Below are 22,305 nucleotides of genomic sequence, written 5' to 3' on the forward strand. Positions count from 1 at the left end.
CAAATGAAGCAGCTGATGATGACTATGCCATGTTCCATCCCAATAGAAGGTGACAGGCTCCAAAGAGCACTCAGACCCACTACTTCCACAGTGAAAGAGGTATGATTTTGGTCCTGCGTGGCACTCAGCCTTTCTTTCTTATCTCGTTTCTTACCACGTGAATGACTGAGCAGTGCTGTTTTAGCCATGACTCTCTGCACGTCTTCATGTGGCAACCTTTCTCCAAAGATCCACTTGCTTATTTTTATTTTAAGATGCCAGATTAGCTAGGGAATGGACAGCTGAACAAACTCCACTCTGCCAAGTGCAGCTACAAAGCACAAGCATTGAGAAACACATCTCAAGCCAGAAAGAAACAAGAGGGAGGATTCTGCCTTCTCAGAAATGATTTACTGCCACACATAGTCTTTACAAAGAAAAGGGCAAAGAGCGGGAAAAGAGGGTGCAGGTGACTGCCAGGTACCCAGAGGCCTGGGTCTCCCCAGGTCCCCTGTATATGCTGGCTGGGGAGCTGAGCCAGCGCAGGAGGGTCCAGGTGATGCCTTCTCCTGGCATTCACCCTTTGGAGGCCACTCTGGGTGGAGCAGTACCCAATCCCTCCTCCTCCCCACAACCCATATGGGAAGACTGCCCAGAGAAGCGTCCCAGAGGTGGCAACGCATTCAGCTATTGGCATTTCCCCACCTCCCGCCCACACTAGGCTTTGCTTTTCTACAGAGTTTTTCAAAAAGTCACGAGTATGCAGCAGGATGAATATATTCCTGTGGTAACTAAGCATTTCTCACCACTGTGAAGGGGAGTAACAGAGCCTCAGCGCTTACAGGCAAAAACAACTTTCACAGAACACAAAACAGCTCTTGTACACCAGAGCTCAAAACAATACAGGGGGGAATTTTTGATCTTCCTAAACTGTCATTTAGAAACAATCCATCATCCTTTATTAAAGCTGTCAAGAGGGGAATGAGTTACCTCAAGGGACTCACACTTTATGTGTAAATTGTGATGAGAACATGTTTATTGCTGTGCTACCTGCACATGATACCATAGCTTCCTGGTTTCCACACAATCAGAAAGAATTATAAAAAGAAGGAGAGATCTGCACAATTGGAATGAACTCACTCCGAACTTTGTACCAGTTGTGCAATGCAAGTTTGTCCATGCACACACAGGGCAGGTATGTATGCAGGGAGAAGCGGGTAGAAACGTAGGTGTGAGAGGATGGAGAATGACTTGTGGTCCGCAGCTTCCCATGGTACGTTGTGGCTAGAACCTACGTGGTGGATTTTACACTGTGGTTTTGTAGAATTTATTTGTGCCATTTTAGCTGAACTGCCCCAGGTCCAAGGTCAGTTGTCCCTACAGGCTGCTGCAGCCTGGCTTCCTCTGCCCAGCGGATTTTTAAAAGGAAGGACTGTAGTGCAGTGACAGAAACTAAACTTTCTGATTTTTCACCTGCATATTTAAATTCTTGTGAAAGTGCTTAAGACTGGTATTTCCTATAACCTGAAGCTCGACAGGCCTGGGAACAGATTTCAGTAGCTCAGGTTTTTCACTTGTTCTGTCATTGTATCCTTACAAAGTAGGAGTATCATTTGAGCATAGTTTGTCTAAATTGAGATCAAACACAACTCTCTTTTTCTGCCCCTACAGCACTGAATTCAGAGAATGCAACTCTCCCCTCCGGGGTATACCCAGAGAGCTGCTAAGCTCACTATCTCTTGGCAGCTCAGTATTGTTACACCAGAACAGTTACAGATAAGGACACTTGAGACAACCAACCAACCAACGCTAGTAAAAACTTGGAATTTCTTCCCAGCTGAACAAAGATGAAAAGCTGGGAGAAAAAAAGAATCAATTACCTGCATGGAAATAAAAGTACTTGATTCAGGTTCAGAAATGTTTCATTTCAACATCAGCCTTTGCCTTGGGGACTACTGCTGTCTCATGGGGACTACTACAGCTCAGTCCCTCTTTCACTTTACAGGCTAGACTGGAGAGACCACATTTTCAATGATGCACAATCCGTTCAAATGGAAGGAAAACAAACAAGCACCACAGGCAACGGAGAGAAGGATAAACCCTCTCTCTTCACGAGCAGAGCATGAGGGCTGCTAGTTACAGTTTCTGTGAGCAGCCTCATAGAATTCAGCAGTTCAGAACACAGATCAGGACTGGCCCCAAATGTTTGCTTTTCCTCCCTAAGTTATTGATAAGAAATAAACGTTTCCGTAATAAAATTAATTCTGCCACATGGAATTTCAGTTTTGCATCAGTAAATTTTACACTCAAGAAATGCTGGAAAATTATCAACAGACCTTGCATACTGACATTATCAATTTAGCCCTATTCCCCATGTAACCATTTTTTTTTTTTCAAATGCTTTCCCAGATAATAGCATTTCTTGTAATATTCAGAGACAGACTGGAATGATATTAACAGGTGGTGCTTCTGTAGAATGGGGCATACCTAGGAAGCCTCTTGGTAAGCACTGTAAACAAATGCCTGGCCCCTTCCCATTTCTGAGTGGATACTGCCCATTTCCACAGGACTTTCGCCTTTCATGTATATTGGCTTTTTCTCCTGACCTCTGAAGACAGTGCACTATCTAGAACTGCAGCCGATTTTACACTTGCAATACTGTAGATGTGCGAGCAACCGATTTGTTTCCATCTATCTTGGTAGCTCAATGCCAAGTAATTGCATTCAAACTCCTACTTGCAAATCAGAAACAAGCCTAGGATCTCTCCCTTTGGATCTTCTCCATATGGAATATGGTTCACATCTGTGTTCAATCAAACCAGTTGCTAAATGTCACAATGCCCTCATTCACAGGTAGCTTAAAGAACATTTAGCTGGTAATAAAACAATCTGGACACTAGAGTAGAGTAGCTCTTCAGATGTATGTATATTGTAATGTTCCTGTAAAGTATGTATATCACAAACACACTTGCATGAAAAGACACCGCATAAAAGGCATGCATATGTTGTACACATTCAGTGCCACGACTTTCGCTTGATAAGTAGATGTGGCCCTTCCCTATATGAGTGTCCAAGAGCAACATGTATAGAGAAACTCTTTGTGAGCTGATTGATGGTATATTCCTGTTGTCATACAGATGGATTTCATTTGCTATTTTCCCCTCATTCTCTTTTTAATTCAAGTATTTTAAAATCTATGCCATGCTCAATGATAATATTAATGGTGTGTGATCTGCACTGTGCTCCTGCAAAAACTTGCATGCCAGCTTCTTCCTCTCAGTTTTTCCCTTTCTGCCTTTTAGTCACTGCAATAACAGCCTGCATTTCTTCCCCTCCTTTCCAGTCAGGAGCAAGTAAATAAAAGAAGGGAATATTCATGGTTATTTTCAGTATCTTCAGAACTAAGCTCTGGCATTGCTAAAAAAAGTTTTCTTTCAGCTTATGAATACACAGTACAACATAGGATTATTGATGTCTTCGGGAGATGTGATTAGAGACAAGATAGGCCTGTGGTATAGTTCAGATCAATACCACAGCAAGCTTTGAAAATCAGGTTTGTGTTCTTGCATTTCACAGGTCAGTGGAGCCCTGACATCAAGGAGGTGTTCTCCAAGTCTCCTGTATACTCCTCAAAAGAGAATATGCTGCTATATTTAGGAGAAAAGATGGTTTGCACTTCCAGTATTCAATGAAATACTCAACAATCAGAGGAGGAGATAGCCAGCTTCAACATAGGTGGACAGCAGAGCATTTATCACAGCTCTCTGAGTAGCCAGCAACAATTGTGAGTCCATGAACACTCAAAAGAGGGAACACTGGACTGAGATGAGCGTGTTCATAGGGTGGCTTCCATGGGCACTTCTGATTATGCTTGAAATAGAACAACAAAGCTTAGATCCAAGCAGTTCCTCTAACTGGTAGATGAATCACACGCTGGTTCCAGGGAGAGCTCTCTCAAAGGATTATTTGATCACTTAGCACTACTAAAATAAATGCTTACAGGGTTCAGCTGAATTGCATGGTATTTTACAAGCTTGCATATAATGGCTTGTGTATTCTTACATCAGCAAGCTGCTTTCCTACAGGAAACAATGTTGACTGTGAGTGATGTAAGGTAAGGCCTCAGTCTAACTCCCAGCAGAGTATGCATTACTCTCTGCTAGGAAGAACATCTGGCTGAAGACTTGCATGGTCATTCAGAAAGGTTCTTTGCGATGCTTTAGCTCTTTGACAAGCTAATGTTTCCTGCAGTAAATATTGCCTTCTCCAAGCTGCTACTTTTTTAGTGAGAGGTTAAGCACTCATCAAAATTACCTCCCACCAGCTATACTCCAGTGCCTTGTAAGGTTCCAAATCCTACAACATCTGCCTGCATTTATTGGGCAAGAAAACTCATAAAATGTTGCATGGCTGTCAGCTGTGGAGGTATTTCAAGACTATCTGACCTGTTAAAGGAGAAGAAAAACTCAACCCATATGTACTTTGCAGCATATTGCTCAACTGTTTGCCATTAGGCATAATGAAACCTTCCCCAAAAACAGTCTTATATTTCTGTCTGGAAGGGCTCAGACAGTGTAGGGAAGAGCACACTATATTAACCTAGATGAAAAGCATGATTCTGCAACGTTATAGCACTTGACATCAGCAGTGTCTATTAAAGGACATTGCTCCCAGAAGCATAAGAACACCTCCTGCAGATAATACTCTCAGACATGCAACCCATTTAAAATATATCCATTTGTCTCCCACTGCAAACCCATTCAGTCCTGCTGGCCTGACCAGGTGTTTGAGGGCACTTTCAATGGTGATATAAAACACATTTCATGGCACAGTTTTTCTGAGTCAAAACTCTTCCCCTGCTGCCTGCTTCTGGGAGTACTCAATCCACAGAGCCTCAAAGGGCTTTAATAAGTGATGCCCAGAGCAGTTTTAAGGGCCTGGCTTTTACCATCCTTTTGAGCCTGGTCACCTGTATAGCCCAATCCAGCTCAACAGTGGTGTTGAAAGTGCTGGGATGGTTTATATTTACTCTCAGGATCTGAACCATGGGAAAGCAATTACATTTTATTATATTTTGAGAAAATGTTCCTTCTAACCACTTCTATCAAACGATGCTGCAGCTATAGACGGAAATCACACTGGATAGTCTTTAAAAACAAATCAGAAGGAAATGTTTTGGGCCAAAAAGTGAACATCCTTATAACAACAATGTAGACTATTTCTGTGCAATCCCTTGTTAAAAAAACAACCAGCAAAACGACTTTATTTGGGTCACTCCATGGACACCAGCGATTAAAGATTCCACCAGCTGCAGTTTCATCCTGGATGCAATCCTCCACTGACAGATACCAAGACATGATAAAAGAAAGCTGGATTTGCCACCTCCTGTGCTGTTTAGTGGCTACAAGATTCCAGTTTCCAGTTCAGCATTAAAATCTAACTAGCCCTATAACATCTGCTGATTTAGCAATTCCCTTCCCCTTGAGCAAGGTGAATCTTTAAATATCAATGGAAAAGAAAAGAGCAAGCTGGGCACCGTGCCTCCATTCTTTGACCCATTACTCAGGACCATGGTAAATCTCAACTGAGCGCTCCAGAGCCAGACATTAGCCTCAAGACTTTTCCAGCCCCTCTATGCACTGCTTCAGCACTGCATTGCCTCCAGGAAAAAAACCACAATGGCCAACAGGGGAAGCTCAGAGAAAAGTGTAAGAAACAGGACAAAAGCAGAGTGATCTTTGCCCTAGTACTGCCTCATCCACTTCAATTAATCTGCCAGTTACAGACTAAGATAAGGTTATATCCCCCTTTTTTTATCTTTAGTAACTGTCAATGGACTCTTCTTCAGACAGTGCAGGTATTCTGATAGTTCTAGAGGTCACAGTATTGTAGTGCAGAAGTTTCAGTGTCTAAACCCTGCCAATACAAATAGGAAGTGCATCCAAATGACATATAAAAAAGCCCATGCAAGAGCATTATCCAATGCCAGCACAGCAGTTAAGAAACTCCTGAGTTGCACAGTCTGTGCTAACTGAAGCAGGGTCAGACCTTATTTGTCTGCAAACGTCATCACTGTCTTTGATCGTATGACTGCATTCTATTTTTTCCACCAGAGCATTACCTCACACAGTGCGTGGAAATGAGATACAACAGAAAGCAGTACCAACACTGCACCAGCATCATGAATCTCTGTTTCCTAACTTTCAAGCGCTTGATTATGCAGGTATGATGTTTCTTGATATGTAATTTAACACTAGCTCTTCTATTGCCTTCTAGATATTTTCAAGAAAATACTATTTGGTATACCGAATCAATTATTCAGTGAAGCTTCTATAACATTTTAGCATATTTTATGCCAACTGCACTATAAGCTGAATAATCAAGGCCAAATTAATAATTTCCCAAGCTGTTACCATCCTATGGTTGGGTTTTATTGCTTGTTTTTCATTTGGGGTTTTTTTTTTTTACATCTTACAAAAGTGATGAAAATAAAATCCAACTCCAAAGTAAATGCTGTCTCAGAAATTATTCCTGATTTTGGCTGTACCACCATCATATCTTCAGTTAACATCATTTTCCATTACTTCCATGGGGGCTCTTCAGCCATGAGAACCTGCGTCCCCACAGAAGCTTTAAGCCTTACCACAAACCCTGGTGTTCCTCAGGGACAAGAACATTGACAATAAACTCCTGATGACTCCAGACAGAGCAGAAGTTACAGACAATTTGTCAGATCGTTTCTCTCTTAGAAACACAAATTTGGTCCCTTAGCTTCAGGACCATCCACCCTGGTGTCTACTCCTTCCAATAGCATATCCTCTTCCCAAGTTCCTCCTTGTTTAATAAGGACCAAAGAACGAGTTCTGGATATAACCTCAAGAAAAGAAGCAAATGGGAAAAATTAAAGCAGGGCTTTCTCCTTGGGTAGCAGTAGCACAGATCGTTGCAGCTTACAGTGCATCACTGTCGACACCTTTGCCTCTCCCTTTGACTTCCCTCTCTGGTAAGATAGGTCTTTTTAAAACAAAGTAAATGTAGCATGGTCAGCCCCTGGTGTTTAAAAATCTTTGAAAGGGAGACCGTGCTGTTATTCTGAGGAACCTTGTATTTACACTGTAAAAAGTGAGGTCAGACCCCTCCTGAAGAGAGTCCTCTCCCTGCTGAACTCACCACAGAGTGGAGCACAGCTTTACTGCCACAGTTTTAGACTGCAACTAATGCAAACCAGCTGTGAAGCAGAAGCTTTTGAAAGAGACTACTATTTTTCTACTGAGGTTTTAATTTTATGAATCCAAGGCATCTGAGTGACAGTTTGTTGAGAACATGCTCTCGCTCTCCTTTATTTTCTGGGACTTCAGATGGACTTAGTATCTGTATGCCGAAGTGGGATCCACATTTCTCAAGTGTAGATTGAAATTTCCTCTTCTCGCACATTTCGTCACTAAGAACTTAAGGAATCAAGTTTAAAATTAAACATGCTACTTCCTTTGCAAAATTCATGCATGCAGAGCTAACTACTCATGCCAAACAGATATTTATGGACTCATATTAAATATGTAATACACAAACTGGCACACAATTGCAAGAAATTAAGGCTTCTCTTGGAAAAAAACAAAAAGCCTGGATTATCCAGATATTAACAAGAGCCAAAATATTTCCAGCATAAGAAAACATTTCAATTTATTAAATATTCACATTTTACTTGGTCTCAGGCCAGATGAACAATTCATAAGCAATTCACTCCACAAACATAAGCAACATACATAATTAGTCCATTTCAAATCAGCATTGTACAAAAGAAATGCTGCTTTCTATTCATTCATTATTTGACTGCTAATCAGAATGGACTCTACAAAGAAAACAAATGCTCAGCAGTAGCAAAGAGTTTCACTGCGTAGGTCTTTGGCCCCAAATTTATGCCTGTACTGAACTCAATACTGCTTTGCAAATCCTTGGCAAAGGAAAGTTATCCCAGTTACATAACTGAATTTTCCTTTGTAATGTAAAAAGTATTTTGTGGGTAGATGTATTTGGATATTAAAAAAAAAAAAAAGTGGTCAAATCTTTTCCTGCCCAACGACAGTATCCACAGTGGTCCTTGGCCACAGTTTTAACTGTTGTGCAACTTCATAGTTTCATACCAGCTGTCATTTTAGCAATAATAACTGAAGAGCAACGCATTGTCTAGGAATTAATGACAAGCTGAGAAGAGATGGCCTGATGTGCAATAAAGGGGCAACACATGCTCATGCGACCACAGGAAATGCTCTATAAGATGAATGCTATTGCTCTCTCTGCATAGCTGATGGTTTTCTATGTTAGCCAGCATGCTGGCGCAGTGTTCTCTTTGTATTTTACATAGCTCATTAAATGATAAGTTTCTTATATTCTGAAGATTTCTCCTCCACCCTCAGCAGCAACAGTTTCCTCAACTGCCAGTTAAGATGGTAATTTTTTGGGGGCAGAAGTTTAATATAATCTTTGTGTCTAATGTTTAATTTCTGTGATTGAATAATAATTTTACCAAAAGTTGAGCAAATCACTGAACTCCTAAACTGTCAGAAAATGTAAACTTAGAAAAATGTGTGCTAAGAAGCACAATACCCTAATATCTAGTCTAGGGTGTTGTTTGGGGATTTGTTGCTGTAAGTGTACACTTACATGAGGATTGATTGAGAAATGACATAGACCTCGAAGTAACATTTATTTACCAGCATTACAAATTTATCACTTTGAAGACAAAAATCTAATGCAAGCTGTTACCTCCTCTTCCGATTCATGACTAAAAATGAGTGGCATCCCCAGATTGGTCACATGTGTATTTCATATATCTTCCTTATGAAACAAATTAATTTTGTAATTAGAATAATGACATGAATAATGACATATACAACGCTGGTTAAAAAAAAGAGAAAAAAGTCACTCCTTCAGAGTAAATAAGTGAATACCAGATTTCAGTCTATTTGAATGTTACTCAAAGTCTGACGATATACTATCATATCCACTGTTACACGGCAATAAAAATCATTATTTCAGTCTATAGTACCTTTGTGGTATAGTTTCATGTCATTTTCATGAGCTATGGAACTTGCCAATCCCATCTTTTGTATATGTATATGTGTGAGACATTGCATTAGCTATTTGGATTATAAACTCTTCCGTATTTCATTTATTTTCATGCTAGGGAAGCATGAAAATAGATTTCCCCTTCTGGAGGGCTGTAAATTTTTTTTTTCTTTAACACTTTATGACGAAAAGAATGTTCTCTCTTCATTCTTGCTTTTTAGTGGATTCTGTTCTTGCTCAAGAACCAGGACACAGTTGGTAATTGCAGTTAAAACATGAAAAGCTGAAAGCTACCCCATTACACCTGCACCATCTACGTTTGTAATGAAAAAGAACAGACTTAAAAGAGCAAAATTTGGCTTCAGAAGTACCATGTTACTGACAACAGCCATCAGGGAGGTGAGGCTGCAACCCGACACATGAATCCCAGCCAGAGTTAGTGCTGGTACCTAAGAGACATGAGAGCAAACAAACTATCACCAACTACGTTGGCACCTACTACAGGAGAACATTTGTTCTAGAGCCCTGTGAGACAAAGTATTTGTCACCAAGAGGTCATTTATTCCTTGGTGATTGGTGTAACACACCTATGATGGGTGCCTATTTGCTGGCTGGACCATGTAACTCATAAGTGAGGGGACAGTGAAGAGGATTCGCACAGGCCGCACAATCTGCTCAAGATTCACAGCCTCACCACCCATGCCCACCTGCAGATGTCTTCATTATGTTGCTCTTGGAGCTGGTTCTCGATGGAAACAAACAATAGCAAAGTTATTTCACTGCTGTACTTGATCTATTACCATTTTACAATACTTGCAGAGCTTAGCTTAAGAAAATAATTTTTTCTCTCACTTTAAAATACAAAACTGAGCAGCACATGCCTCTGGAGATACCTTTCCTTGCTGATCCCCTGCATGTCGATCTCTCTTTCAACATTTTGTCCTTGAAGTGGGGGTTAAGAGCTTGACTCCTGAAGTCCCCTAATATTTGATTTTATAAAAATACGTAAATAAAAATTTGCCCTTTTCAGCTGATTTAGTCCATCGCCCAGAGTCCCTGCCTGGGTCAGCAACGGGGTGACCAAAAGGACTGATGTGAGCTTGGCAAAAGTCTCAATGGTCCCAGAGCTGGGTGGCATGGAGAGTTGCTTGCTCACATTAGGGAGACGGAGCGATCACCTCCCCACCCCCAAGTGCTGTGGCGTGGGAAAGACAAGAGTGCACATTCCTCGGTAGCACTCAGCACAGGAAGGCTCCTGGCTTCTCACTCAAACCTTTCAATAGCACTCAGCAAGGTAAATAAACCATATGGTTAGGGAGCTTCAGACTGTTCCTCTCACAAGCAAGGAGAATGGTGGAAATACTTGTTTACAACAGGAAGACACATTTACTCCTGCTCCCTTTGCCTTGGAGTAAGCACCTGCCACTTGCAGAAACTGTTTCCCTCTGTTATCTTTTGCATTAAAGGCTTAGTGAGCTGTTTGAAATGATCTTCCTGGCATAAATATCTGAAAAAAAGTTATTTCACCTAATATCATAGCACTGCCCTAGGGAACATTATCCGAAAGCACTTTGGGCACATTCATGCTCATACACATATGCATAAAGTTCCTCCCAGCCTGCTTTGGTACAACACATTGTTGTGTCATTACTGTTTGGAAGTGTTAACATTTTCAAGTGCTGATGCACAAAATTTGCTTGTCTAAACTTCTTGACTGAACAAAGGTGCCATCTTAAAAACTTCAGTCCCATGTGAGTCAAGAGTTTGCCTTCTCAAACAGCTCAGATTCTTCCAAGCTAACACAAAGCACATGTGGGAGCTGTGTTCTGGGGAAACAAAACAACAGAAACCTAGACAGGAATGGACCGATCTTCCATGGCAGCAAAAGCCACAGTTGGAAGTGTTGCTGACAGTGTAACACAATCTCAAGACAAGATTGATACATTCAAGGTGCAAAACAGAAGACCAAAACTGAACTCCTGTTAGAAGTAGGACAGATGAAGCTTGCAGGACTCAAGGTGACAAAAAACCCCAACCATAGTCTATGGGGTTTTAAAAATTTTTTGTGTCACATTCAACCCAGGTGTCTCCAGCACGTCCCATGAGGGATTCAAGCCACAGAAAAACACCTTAGTGTTAGAGATACGTGCTCTGACAAAACTAGCACGTGAAGTTCTCAGCAGAGGGTCACCTCTCAGTCTTCAGCTTTTTAAATAATTTCTAGAATAAAATGGGTTTTACCTTCTTTCCCAGTTTTCATAACTGCTTAGGATTTTATTTGCTCTCAGACTTAAAATCAAAGTGGATGTGTCTGTCCACCTTTCACATTCAGGGTGGAGAAGAATTAAGAGAGTTGACAGAGACGGTTTTGCCAGGGGGACAGCTAAGTGTAATGACACAAAAGGGCATTTTGCCTAGAGGTTTTACAAAAGACCCCCAACAATATCAAAAAGCAAACGGAGACACAGTTATTCTAAACTTACTAAATCTTAGCTCAGTAACCTTGAGAAAAAACAGCTGCTTTCAGCTCTTCTCTTCTGAACCTTACCTGAGTAGTCTGTAGGTAATTAATGATGTTGGTGCTCCGGGAGTAAGAACAGGCAGATGTATCTTAGCAGGTATTACTTATGTATTAACAATAAAAAAAAATTTTTTTTAGTACCAAGGTGTCAGCTTTTAAAAAAAAAATTAGTGGAGAGAATATGCAGCACTTTAACCACAGGGCAGTTTGTTCAGGACAGTATAGGGCAGAAACATAATACTAACATTACTGTTTGCATGAAGTGTAAAACCACCTTTGTTTTGCTTCCACTCAGAATCTAGGAATTCACACTAACACGACAATCCCAGATATGCAGTCACAAAATTAATTAAAAAAAGAAAACACAGTTTCTGCAGAAAAGCATAGATTATACTGATCACATGTAAAGTTTTGCTAAGGTACACTAGCGCTAAATCCAGTGCCTCAGCCAGAAATTAATTCCTTGATGAGCAAAACAGATCTATGAAGACCTGCCTCCTACTCTGACTGCCTATATCTAAGCTTTTCATTGTAATTGCAAAAGAAGAACGGGTCTAATATGGGAGTACAGGATTCTGACTCACTGCACGTCCTGCAAGGCACCAAGCTGTACTCACCATGCATCTGGTATGTGTACGGTGCTTGTCCGGCAGTCGGGGTACCGAAGCTGGATCCATAGCTAAGAAACCCACTCTGTCCTGGGGAATGGCTCAGGCTGTCCTCTGTTTTGATGCCTTTGGGGCATAGAGTAGGAACCAAGAGCAGAATGTGAGTGTTTGTCATATAAAGGTGTAAAAAAGCAAGTTTAGGAATTAACAGTTTTACAGCTAGATTTTAACATATTAAACTCATTGACTCATGAACTTTCTGAACGGTTATCAGATGCAAGCAATGATTAACAAAGCAACAGGACCTTCAGCAAAATAACCTCAAGACTTCTGTTCTCAACAGAATTATCTTTTACTTGCATTATATTTTCAGCTTTGGTAGCAAAATATTTATTGGCAAGTCATACAGGAGGGTTATCATCTATTCAGTTAGATATAACATACAGTTCAGGAACAATAGGTAAGCCCTGAAGCTGCAAAAATCTTTTCATTACTAAAATCAGGCAATTAAACTGACAACTTACAGGGGGAACAGCAATAGCTGAATTAAACATTGCAAGATGAAACCTTTGCTGGTAGTGAAAGGGGTTGATATTTTATTCTGAGATGCTGCCGAGATTGTACAGCCGTATTATTAAAATAAACAGCTGAAAGGTGCATCTTATTATGAACCCTTTGGGCACAATCCTTCCCTCCTTTGCACGCCTATTTACACTAAACAAGAAATGGCCATTGGACACACCCTGAGTGCTGGGACTAAACAAAGACCCTGTTGATGTTCTGGCCTTGGATTTATACACTTCCCAAGCTGTTGTCATCTTTTAGCACTTGTAGGCAAACCTCCAAAAGACAAGTTGAATTCACGCGACTTTCCCCAAACATGCTGTTTTCTAGCTTAATGACTCTTAAAAGCAACAAGTCTGCATTTGCTCAGGTTGGGAATAAGTTCTCGCAGATAATGCTTTCTCTAATAAAAATCACCACTTTTAGCTTTAGGTGAGAATAACTGCAATGCAATTTGAGTACAAGTTAGCAACAAGATGACAATGCTGCATTGTGAAATGCAAGACGTTCATTTGGACAGTGAATGAACACGTGTTGGTGCAAGCGTCCGGCTCCATTACTGCTGAGGAAGCAAAGGGATTTGCGAGTGTGCGCAGAGAAGCTGCTTTTCATAACATCCCATGCTTTTCAATTACATCAGCACTCTGCATGCAAGCATTCAACCTACCCCAGCTACAATTAATCTTCAGCGAATGGGCCTTTTTGGAAGTCTAAAAATTGTTGTCAGACAGCAAAATAACTTAGCACCAAATTAATTTCCACACAGTGTTCTGTTTTGTCTAGAAACTGGCCCAGTTTTATTTTTGTGCCTAAAAACAATACTGCTTCATTGTTCTTGGTTGTCAGCCAGGTGGAGTTTTTCATATGCTGTGTTGAGTATCTTAGAGAGGGTATATGGGCTGGGGGAGGGAAATCACTGTTCAAGGATGCTAAGAGGTCATCCACAGGATTTATAAGCAGCATGTGGGCCTGACACATGTATGCCCTAAAGACTCTAGGCAGTAGCAAATGGCTCTACTTTCACCTGCTTTAACAGGACAACTGTTCAGAGTTTGCCTTGGAAACCAGCCAGCTGATGCAAACACACAAGTAGCTCCAGGAAAGGGTCTCAAAACATTCCTCTCATCATCCTGGTAGAGCTTTGGATCTGCCAAGCCCATTTCCCTGGCCTTCCCGACTGTTGCATTGAATTTCCCTTCAGTAAAGGCCTTGTCAATGCCTGTATGAAAGCTTCTTGTTGGGAAGGGATATTGTATTTGCCAAGCAAACCAAGGCGTTTAAGAGCACAAGAGAAAACAGGAGTGGAAACAGAACTATGAAGCCATTTTAATGCTGCAAGACTCAGCACTCACAGGGACTAAGAAGCTTGAAGCTTTCTGTTAAAGAGCTGTACCTAAGCAAGAGCAATATCTCTTTGGAAAGAACTTCCCAGCTCCTTAAGAGCTCAGTATTTCCATGCAGAAATTGAGGAGACCCTTAACGCTTAGTTTACCAGGCATTCCGCCTCTCAGAAGTGCTGGTTAATTAGTCCCCTGCCTGAATCTCCCAGCTGCTCCTGCCTAGCACCGTCTCCCCACAGCTGCTGGAGAGGCTGTGCAGGAAAGCAGGAAACAAAGCTGACTGGGGTTAGAGATGTTCACTGCATCTACACATAATAATCGTCCATTTAAATATGAACCACCTTCTAAAACCAAAGTATTTTGTGTCATTTCATCCATGCCTTATTCTGCTCTGTGTCTTGGTTCTTCTGTAGTAACACACAAAAAGTTTTTCTTAAAGTAGCTTGTATTGTTGAAAGTCCAGGAGGAATCAATGAAGGCAAAGTGCAGTTTACCTAAATATCATATTTAATGCAAGAGACTTTGTCTTGGCAGTGAGCCATGGGAATACTCACCAGCTACTACTCTTAAGTAGCACATCCTACTGAACCTGAGTTTTTCGTGCTGTCTCATATCCAACTACTGACTGGCTGAAAACTTACCTAATTGTAAGATCATAACCCCGGATATCAAGAGCTGATAAGATAGTTCAAAGTAATCCTAACATTTTTAACAAAGTCAGATTTTCCTCTAAGCCTAAGAAGAGAACATTGCCAAGACAGAAATGACCTTTCATTCTAAAGCTTAAGACTTCAAATATATTCTTCTAGGAGCAAGAGGAAAGCGTCCTCAAAGGTAACATGATGTCAGAGTACTCACTGTAGGAGGGAATGCCATAGGGCTGACCCGGAGGAGGATAGGCAGTGTATGCAGCAGCCTGCTGGATTCCCGCGCTGTACTGAGTCTGTCCATACGTTGCCATTGTTGGGAAAGACGGGACTGTCACTATATGGGGATAATGTCTATTCAGAACAAGAAAACAGAAGGTCTAAGGCAATAGTTACTGTTCATGATCTTCTAGACCACACATAGAACATTTCTAGACAGTTTGATAAAATAATATCCAAAGTATGATGGTGAATACTTTGGGAACTCAGAACTGACTAGACTGGGGCAAAAGTTTGTTTCAGTTTACAGCTCCTCATATGAGCTATTAAGATTAAGCTACCCAAACGTATGGGGATTTAAAACTGCAGAAAATATATGCAAGTTAAAAAAATAAAATCAACACTCTTACTTTTCATATTTCATTTTGAGTTTGCCAAACAAGCGAGTGTCATGGGAAGCCTCTGACATTTCAACATATTGTTCTGTGGTCACTCATAAACAGAACAATATTCAAACTGATAAGGCTTGGATTCCCAGGTGTACAAAAGTACAGTGCACAGGACCTCAAACCTTCTTTCACTCTGTATCTAACAACATTAAGAACCAGTTACTTCACTGGGCCAGGGACATGCAATAGAACAGGTGGTTTGGCTTAAGGTGAATGGTTTTTAAGGTGACAGAAGTCTGCACAAAATGGCTGTTCAGCAAAACACAGTTTTTGAATTACAGCACTTGGCACGAGCACTCACTTTGTGGAGTACAGATGGAGAGGACACTGTGGTGCTGCTTTGCTGCTGCCTGGAAAACACAATTAAAGGGTCTTAGAATTTCATCATGTTCTGTTCTATGGCCAAGCTGATACTACTGTTTTTACCGCTGCTGGTTTGAGAAAAATATACAGGAATGAGAAGAATTTGTTTTTAGTGAATCTTCACAAACTGAAGTAGGTCTCCACTTTAACAACAAATACAAATTTAGTTTTTAACTGAGGGTGATATTGATTGATTGAGCTACCAGTTTCTTCTCATGGCTCTGATATCAATCATTAAGATGGGCTTTGGTGGGATGGCTCATATGCTACAGACTATAAAAGCAACTATTGTGATTATTGAAGTGATTGAAGCGCACTGCGCTTTTTGCCCTTGTGCTTTTTTTGGTACTCTCCTAGATCATGACTTGGTTTCTTCAATGCTCATTAAAATATATCAAATCAGAATAAATATTAAAAATACAACATTGTAAGTCTCCTTACTCTTGAATTTTTTGAGTTAACTGTAATAACCTACCTTATTGACCTGCCAGCACTGAAAATATTAAACCAGTAGAAAATGTATCACACAGGTTATATGTGCAGGATGCCTTCCAAACAGCTGTGTCCTGCAACACTACCAAAGAAAAACATGCCACCATCTTTATTTTGAGATAAATTTAGGCTTAATTAATTAAAATAAAATTAAAAAAACCCTAAATTAAAACCTAAACCTACAAGTTGTACTGCAAACATCATACCTAAATGCCACCATGAGTATTACACAGGTTGCCTCCATAATGCCATCCAGATTTTGCTTCTCGGTTCCTGGCTGGAGCTGTTGGATGTTATTACAGCACTACAAATACCAAAACACCCTCACAATCATCAATAATGACATAAGGTACAACAGATTCAGCCTCTCTATCTGCTGGCCACGTTAATAACACACCAGATTAACTGCACACAGCTTTTCCACACAGGGAGAACATCAAGCATCACATTGCCTGCTGACGGCAGCATCACCACCCTCAACACTGGCTGCTGGCATCCCTAGTGTAATTTGTTACACGGGATAGGAAATATCACCCCATCTCATGCAGAAGAGGATCCCTCAACTGCAGGTGCACATGCTGGGTGGAAAGGGAGACTCCTGCAGTGCCTCCGATGCCTGCACATCGCTACCACCAGGCAGGGAACATCTGCAGCACTGTTCCATGCACTGACAGGCATGTGCCCGCAATGCTGTAGATGTACAAAGTTGTCCAAAACAGCACCACTTCATTTGTTCAGCCGTTTGTAAGTTGGTGAATTAAACGTTAAAAGCATGTTTTATATAATGAAATATGCAAATACATATGAAGTTTAAATACATACAAATAGTCCTATGGGTTTGAGAAACTTCTTATGCCACAAAACTGGAGAGAATGTCCAAAAAGATACAACATGCTCACATACGAAGTGTTTGTCCTTCCCAAGTAAACTGTTTTGAAATTGTTCTTTCCTACACAACTCTTTTTCACAACATTTTACACGATTTGATCATTTTACTTTATAACATAGAGATTACACCAAACTATTTTTAAGAACAGAGCCATTTAATCTGATATGTTTTAAAATGAAATTTCATTTAAAAATGCATTTTTGTCTTTGTCCGCTTGTTTGTAGAAAAACCTTAATGGAGGTGCATGAGTTCTAACTAAAAATATTAATTACTAGAAATTATTCTTTTTTAGAATGTTAATTTGTATAATGGCTACTATATGTAATAATAATACTAATCACAAGATTTTTTTAATGTTAATTTCTATAATGTTTACTGTATATAATAATACAGAAATTCTCAGTTTCCTAGGAAACATAATACTGAGTTTAATAAGACTGAGATGAATTTCCAAGAAAAGAGTAACATTTGATTAAGAGTGAAACATCTAAAGTGCACACTTTCTTCAAAAACGAGGCCCTTTTTCACAAATTCAGAAATCTTAGGAGATAACTTCATTCAAAATAATTTCAAAAATTAATATCAACGTACAACTTTCTTCTCCAAGATCATTGCAGTTGTTTAATAAGAACTACGTATTAGGTCAGAATAGATAAAAAATTGAAAATAAAGGTGTGTCTGTGCAGGTGCTTACTGAACTCTTTTCTGCATCTGAAGGCAGTCTTTTTTCAGTGATATTCCCGAGCCCCTCAGCTCTCTCCCCAGCACCCTGTCACCCAGCCGAGTGCCTGCAAGCTGCCTATGACCGCTTTCTTGCCCCATACATACCTTTAAGAGTCTCTCAACTCTTTCACGTCCAGTATCACAGAAGTGTTACTGCAGCACTTTTGCTTTCGGGAAGGAGGCTCTGGGAACAAAGGCACTGATGACTAGGGGGAGCAGGTTTCAGAGTAGCTGGCCAAGACTGCATTGACACTGCTGCTTATTATTATTATGAGAAAAACCCATACATCTCTCTGGGGTACATCTCTCTGTGCAGCAACAGACCCCAAGAGTCATATGTCCACAAGGCTATGTGCTGGACTTTAATGTCTTTCCTAGCACCACACTGGACCTTTCCCTCCTCTCCGGGTATGAAGAAGAAACAGAACCAACTCAACCAAATACAGCCTCTGTGTTCAAGTGCATCTAATTGCTAACAGAATCTCCCTAATCACTGACAGAAACAAGACCATAAGGACTCCTTCTTCACACTCTTACAACCCTGAAACACCTTAGTAAAGTAAAACCCACCAGCAACTCTGCCTTAGCTCCTCTACCTATAAAACATGGGTAACAGTAACCTATTTCTCAAGCAACAGGTAGAGAGGTTTAGTTTAAAAAAAATTTTTTTTAAATTGACAAAGGATATTATTATACAAATGTACACATTCATTTACAGATACAGATATAGAACAAAAGATTGTTTTTAAATCTAAAGCTGGGCTTACCTGACTCACCTTCAAACTCACTATGAAAAAATTGCTTTGACTTACCTAAAAGAAAACAGTTTAGAAAATTAGATTTTTAGATTGTGAAAACAAAAACTATACCATCTGTGCTACACTGTTCCTCATTACCAAACAGATTTGCATTGAAGAAATACACTGTTTTAGTTTTCATTCATTTAATTCACAATGCATTTCATATTTGAAAAACAGCAGAACAGACAGTTTGAGCATAAGTTTAATTTCTTTTCTATTCAAAAAATACTGCATCTTCAAATTTTTTATTTTTGAAAGTGGTAAGTACAGAATAAATATGTTTGCCAAGAATGCCAAGTGGGAATTTACTGTGTATGAATATGCAATATGCTACTGTCATTGGCAAAAGAAGGCAAGTTAAACCTACATGTGTTTCAACCCAAAAGTGCAGGACTACAGGCAAAATGTGCATTTGGAAATTATATTGATATAATTGCACATCTCATGATAAGCACCCATGAAAATAGCAGGCTGGACATCTACATAAGTAAGTATTGTGACTAGACTTGCTAAAATTTAAACTGTATGTGTATTACAGTGCATACATTTGTGTGGATTTATTGCATTAAGAGCTCTGGCAGTCCGAGACTTGACAAACACACAAGTATTTTCCTGTTCTTCAAATTAACGAGCAGGATTTTCAAGGGAAAGAGCATAATCTTGGTAGCACAGGGGATCATTCTGTAGAAAAATAATCGTAATATTTCTATAAGAAATGTATCAACATGAGCTGCCACTAGCAAACTGGTTTCCAACAGTACAAGTGCTATTTTGGCTCTTATTTATAATGCGTAATAACAAATAGTTCCTGCAATAAGAAGTTTACAAAATGATGTATTTAAAAATCATTTCTAGCTCTAATCTTTTCTGCAAACACATACGTTTAAAAGGATGTTTCCTTTAGATTGTTATCCCTTCTACTGCTCTTGTAAATAGGCAGTTGTGATGTACATGATTTAATCATGCAATTTCTAATGCCTTAGCAAACACACAAGCTAAACATCTCCTTGGCTTCTAAGAGCCTATAAATGAAGGGTTAAACATACTTCTAAAACATAATAGCCAGTGCCTTTTGCTAACTCCCCTCCAACAGGAAGGCTGACAGATCCTGACCGCAGCAAACAATAGCTGGGATTGTACTAGCAAGAACTAGTTCAGCTGCATCACTTGCCAATAATTTTTTTAGCAGATTTAACATTCTTCTGTTTCCTTCACTTGAACAGTATGGGGGGGGGGGGGGGAGGGAGGGGGAGGAGGAGAAGAGCAGATAAATTTCCCTCAGAGCCTTAACCACTGAAAGAATTTGTCCTTGGTACCTGCCAAATGTGAAACTTCAGACCAGAGGCCAGCAGGACTAACCATCCGGAGGTGAGAGCCATGATCTCAGAGCGATGCAAACTAGAGCATGGGGCTGCTTTCGCAAAGTGTTTTCTGGCTGCATGATACATTGTTGGGCCAGGGAGCCCCCACGCTCCCCACCACAACGCAGCAACACAGCCACCAAAACACTGGACTCGCGTTCATCCCACCACTGGGGCTCTTCTATGGGGTCCAAATAAAAACTACGAGCTCTACACAAAATGTGTAATTATTCCAGTGGAGCAAACATACACATGCACATGTGCGTATGTATGCACCTACTATACACAGATATGTATCTACATATAAAACATTTCAATTACATTTGCATTCAAACTATTGCTGAACTAAAGGATTCAGCCACAACTGGAGCACCTACAAAAAATACTCAAAAATCTCAGTTGCTCACTATACTGTAGAACTAATTGTCAGAGGCAGAGGCCTTGCATGCGGCCAGTTCCCTTTGGTTACATATATATACATGTTATGTTAAAGCCAGTAAACAGTAAGCAAAAGAGGCAGCCTACCTTCTATGTCATCTGGAGCCGTGGCATAAATGTTAGAAAGGTTAAGCTTCAGTCTGTCAGGGCACTCTCTATTTACAGTCAGGCTGGGTGATATCACTAGATCTAGCATTTCCTTATACCTGAAGGAAAACAAAGGAAAAATATAATTTATTCATTAATTATGCATGCTCACTAATGATTCAATTTTTTCCCTAAGAGTATAAATATTAAAGCTGATTACCTAAACCCAGGCTTCATATAAATTCCACATAATAACATTCACTAAATTTTTCATCAAAGGGAAATGTTGAATTAAAATGAAGTACTTGCTCCCCTGGAGATTACACCCATCTGATGAATGCTTTCCCTTTCTTCCTGGATTTTGCCATACAAAACTAAATTTCCTTATTTCCTATGCCATCAGAGTGAGAATGTACACACCAGTGTCCAGTGAGGCTCCAGAACTGACTGTTAAGGGCTGAAAATGAATTCGAGGGCAGTTAACAGCATCACCTAGTCTTACAAGATAATAAGGTCAGTGCTGGTGATAGGATCCAGGGGACATGTAAACCAGGCACCTAACTACAACGTCCTGACCATTAGGTGGCAGTGATACAAGGACAGTCCCTTTCACGTATATAACCTCATCTGATTTAACTGAAAATTTCAAGTGAATAATATAAAAGACTTGAATCTCCAAAGAAAAACATAACTGTTTGTATGTGCACATGACCTCCAGTATAATGAAAGCTTACAAACTCTGCATTACACAAACAGTTCAGCAAAGAGAATGACTAAATCATTATTTCAGCCCCTATGCACAACATGAATAGATCTATTAATCTAAATAACACCCTTTTCAATATATGTGTCTAACTCCAGCTATACACCTTATCAGAAGTAGACTCCGAAGATACTTGCTTGAAATACAGCCGCTTGCTTGCCTTGGAAGTGTTAGATGTTTTGGATGGATACAATACATGGCATTAAGTGCAGAGATTTGCATACCTATGTTTGCAAGTTTGCATAAAGACAACTGGGTGAGTACAGTAAGGAAACTGTGTGTTACCTTAGGTATCTGCACAATGGCTTTTATGCAAGGCAGGTTTCCTGGACACCTTTACCCCCATAATTTTCTGCCCTAGTATCTGGTGCAACCAATGCCTGCAGCTGGAACTGCAAAGAACCCACTGGCCAAAGAAAATCTGAAGCTAAATTCATCAATTAATTGCATTTTTTTTTTTAAATACATGCAATGCCATGGAGAGCTATTTGAATTGTCTAAGACTACACCAATATATTTTTCCGTTTTTGGTCCATAACAAATGATAAAAGAGGAAGACTCAAAGATGCTATATCCTTCTTCACTTTCTGCAGCCACATAGCATATGCCCCTCACTTCAGTCCCCTGGAGGCTACAGGGGAGAATCAGAGCTATTAGGGAAAAGCATAACTGTGCTCTTGAACAGAGCAGGACCTGGGCAAAAGCAGATGGGAGAAAGGGCATGTGGTGGTGAGTGGATCCAAGGCACCTGGCTGCAGCCTGCATGGGCTCCCCTTTCTGCTCAGCACCGAACATGCTACCTGCACACCCCTGCTGGCACTGGGCTGGGACCTATCTGAGCCGGACTATACAGGTAGTAGATGGCATGGCAGCAACACTCCAGTAGCAATCCATACCACACCTAAAACATCATGAAATTAAAGACTAACAGCACATAAACCTGAAATCTCAACACTGGGCTTCTGCAATACTAATCTACACACTTCTGTGAGAAGC

At 40.3% G+C, this 22,305-nt stretch overlaps 1 protein-coding gene across 2 annotated transcripts in view; it reads right to left on the minus strand.

Moving 5' to 3' along the window:
• EYA2 (EYA transcriptional coactivator and phosphatase 2) overlaps nt 1–22,305 on the minus strand; it is a 95,275-nt gene that overhangs the window by 33,840 nt on the left and 39,130 nt on the right. The window contains exons 2-6 of one of the 2 annotated variants that reach the window (XM_074156892.1): nt 20,547–20,665; nt 18,628–18,672; nt 15,695–15,743; nt 14,937–15,079; nt 12,184–12,300 (exon numbers count right to left, since the gene is read on the minus strand). In XM_074156892.1, coding sequence (XP_074012993.1) covers nt 12,184–12,300; nt 14,937–15,079; nt 15,695–15,743; nt 18,628–18,672; nt 20,547–20,665 — 473 coding nt within the window. Of the gene's footprint in view, nt 1–12,183; nt 12,301–14,936; nt 15,080–15,694; nt 15,744–18,627; nt 18,673–20,546; nt 20,666–22,305 lie in introns of those variants that run through there. The other variant, XM_074156893.1, reaches the window with a different exon arrangement.

The sequence above is a fragment of the Numenius arquata genome, chromosome 12 (assembly GCF_964106895.1).
Source record: "Numenius arquata chromosome 12, bNumArq3.hap1.1, whole genome shotgun sequence".
NCBI classification, from domain to species: domain Eukaryota; kingdom Metazoa; phylum Chordata; class Aves; order Charadriiformes; family Scolopacidae; genus Numenius; species Numenius arquata.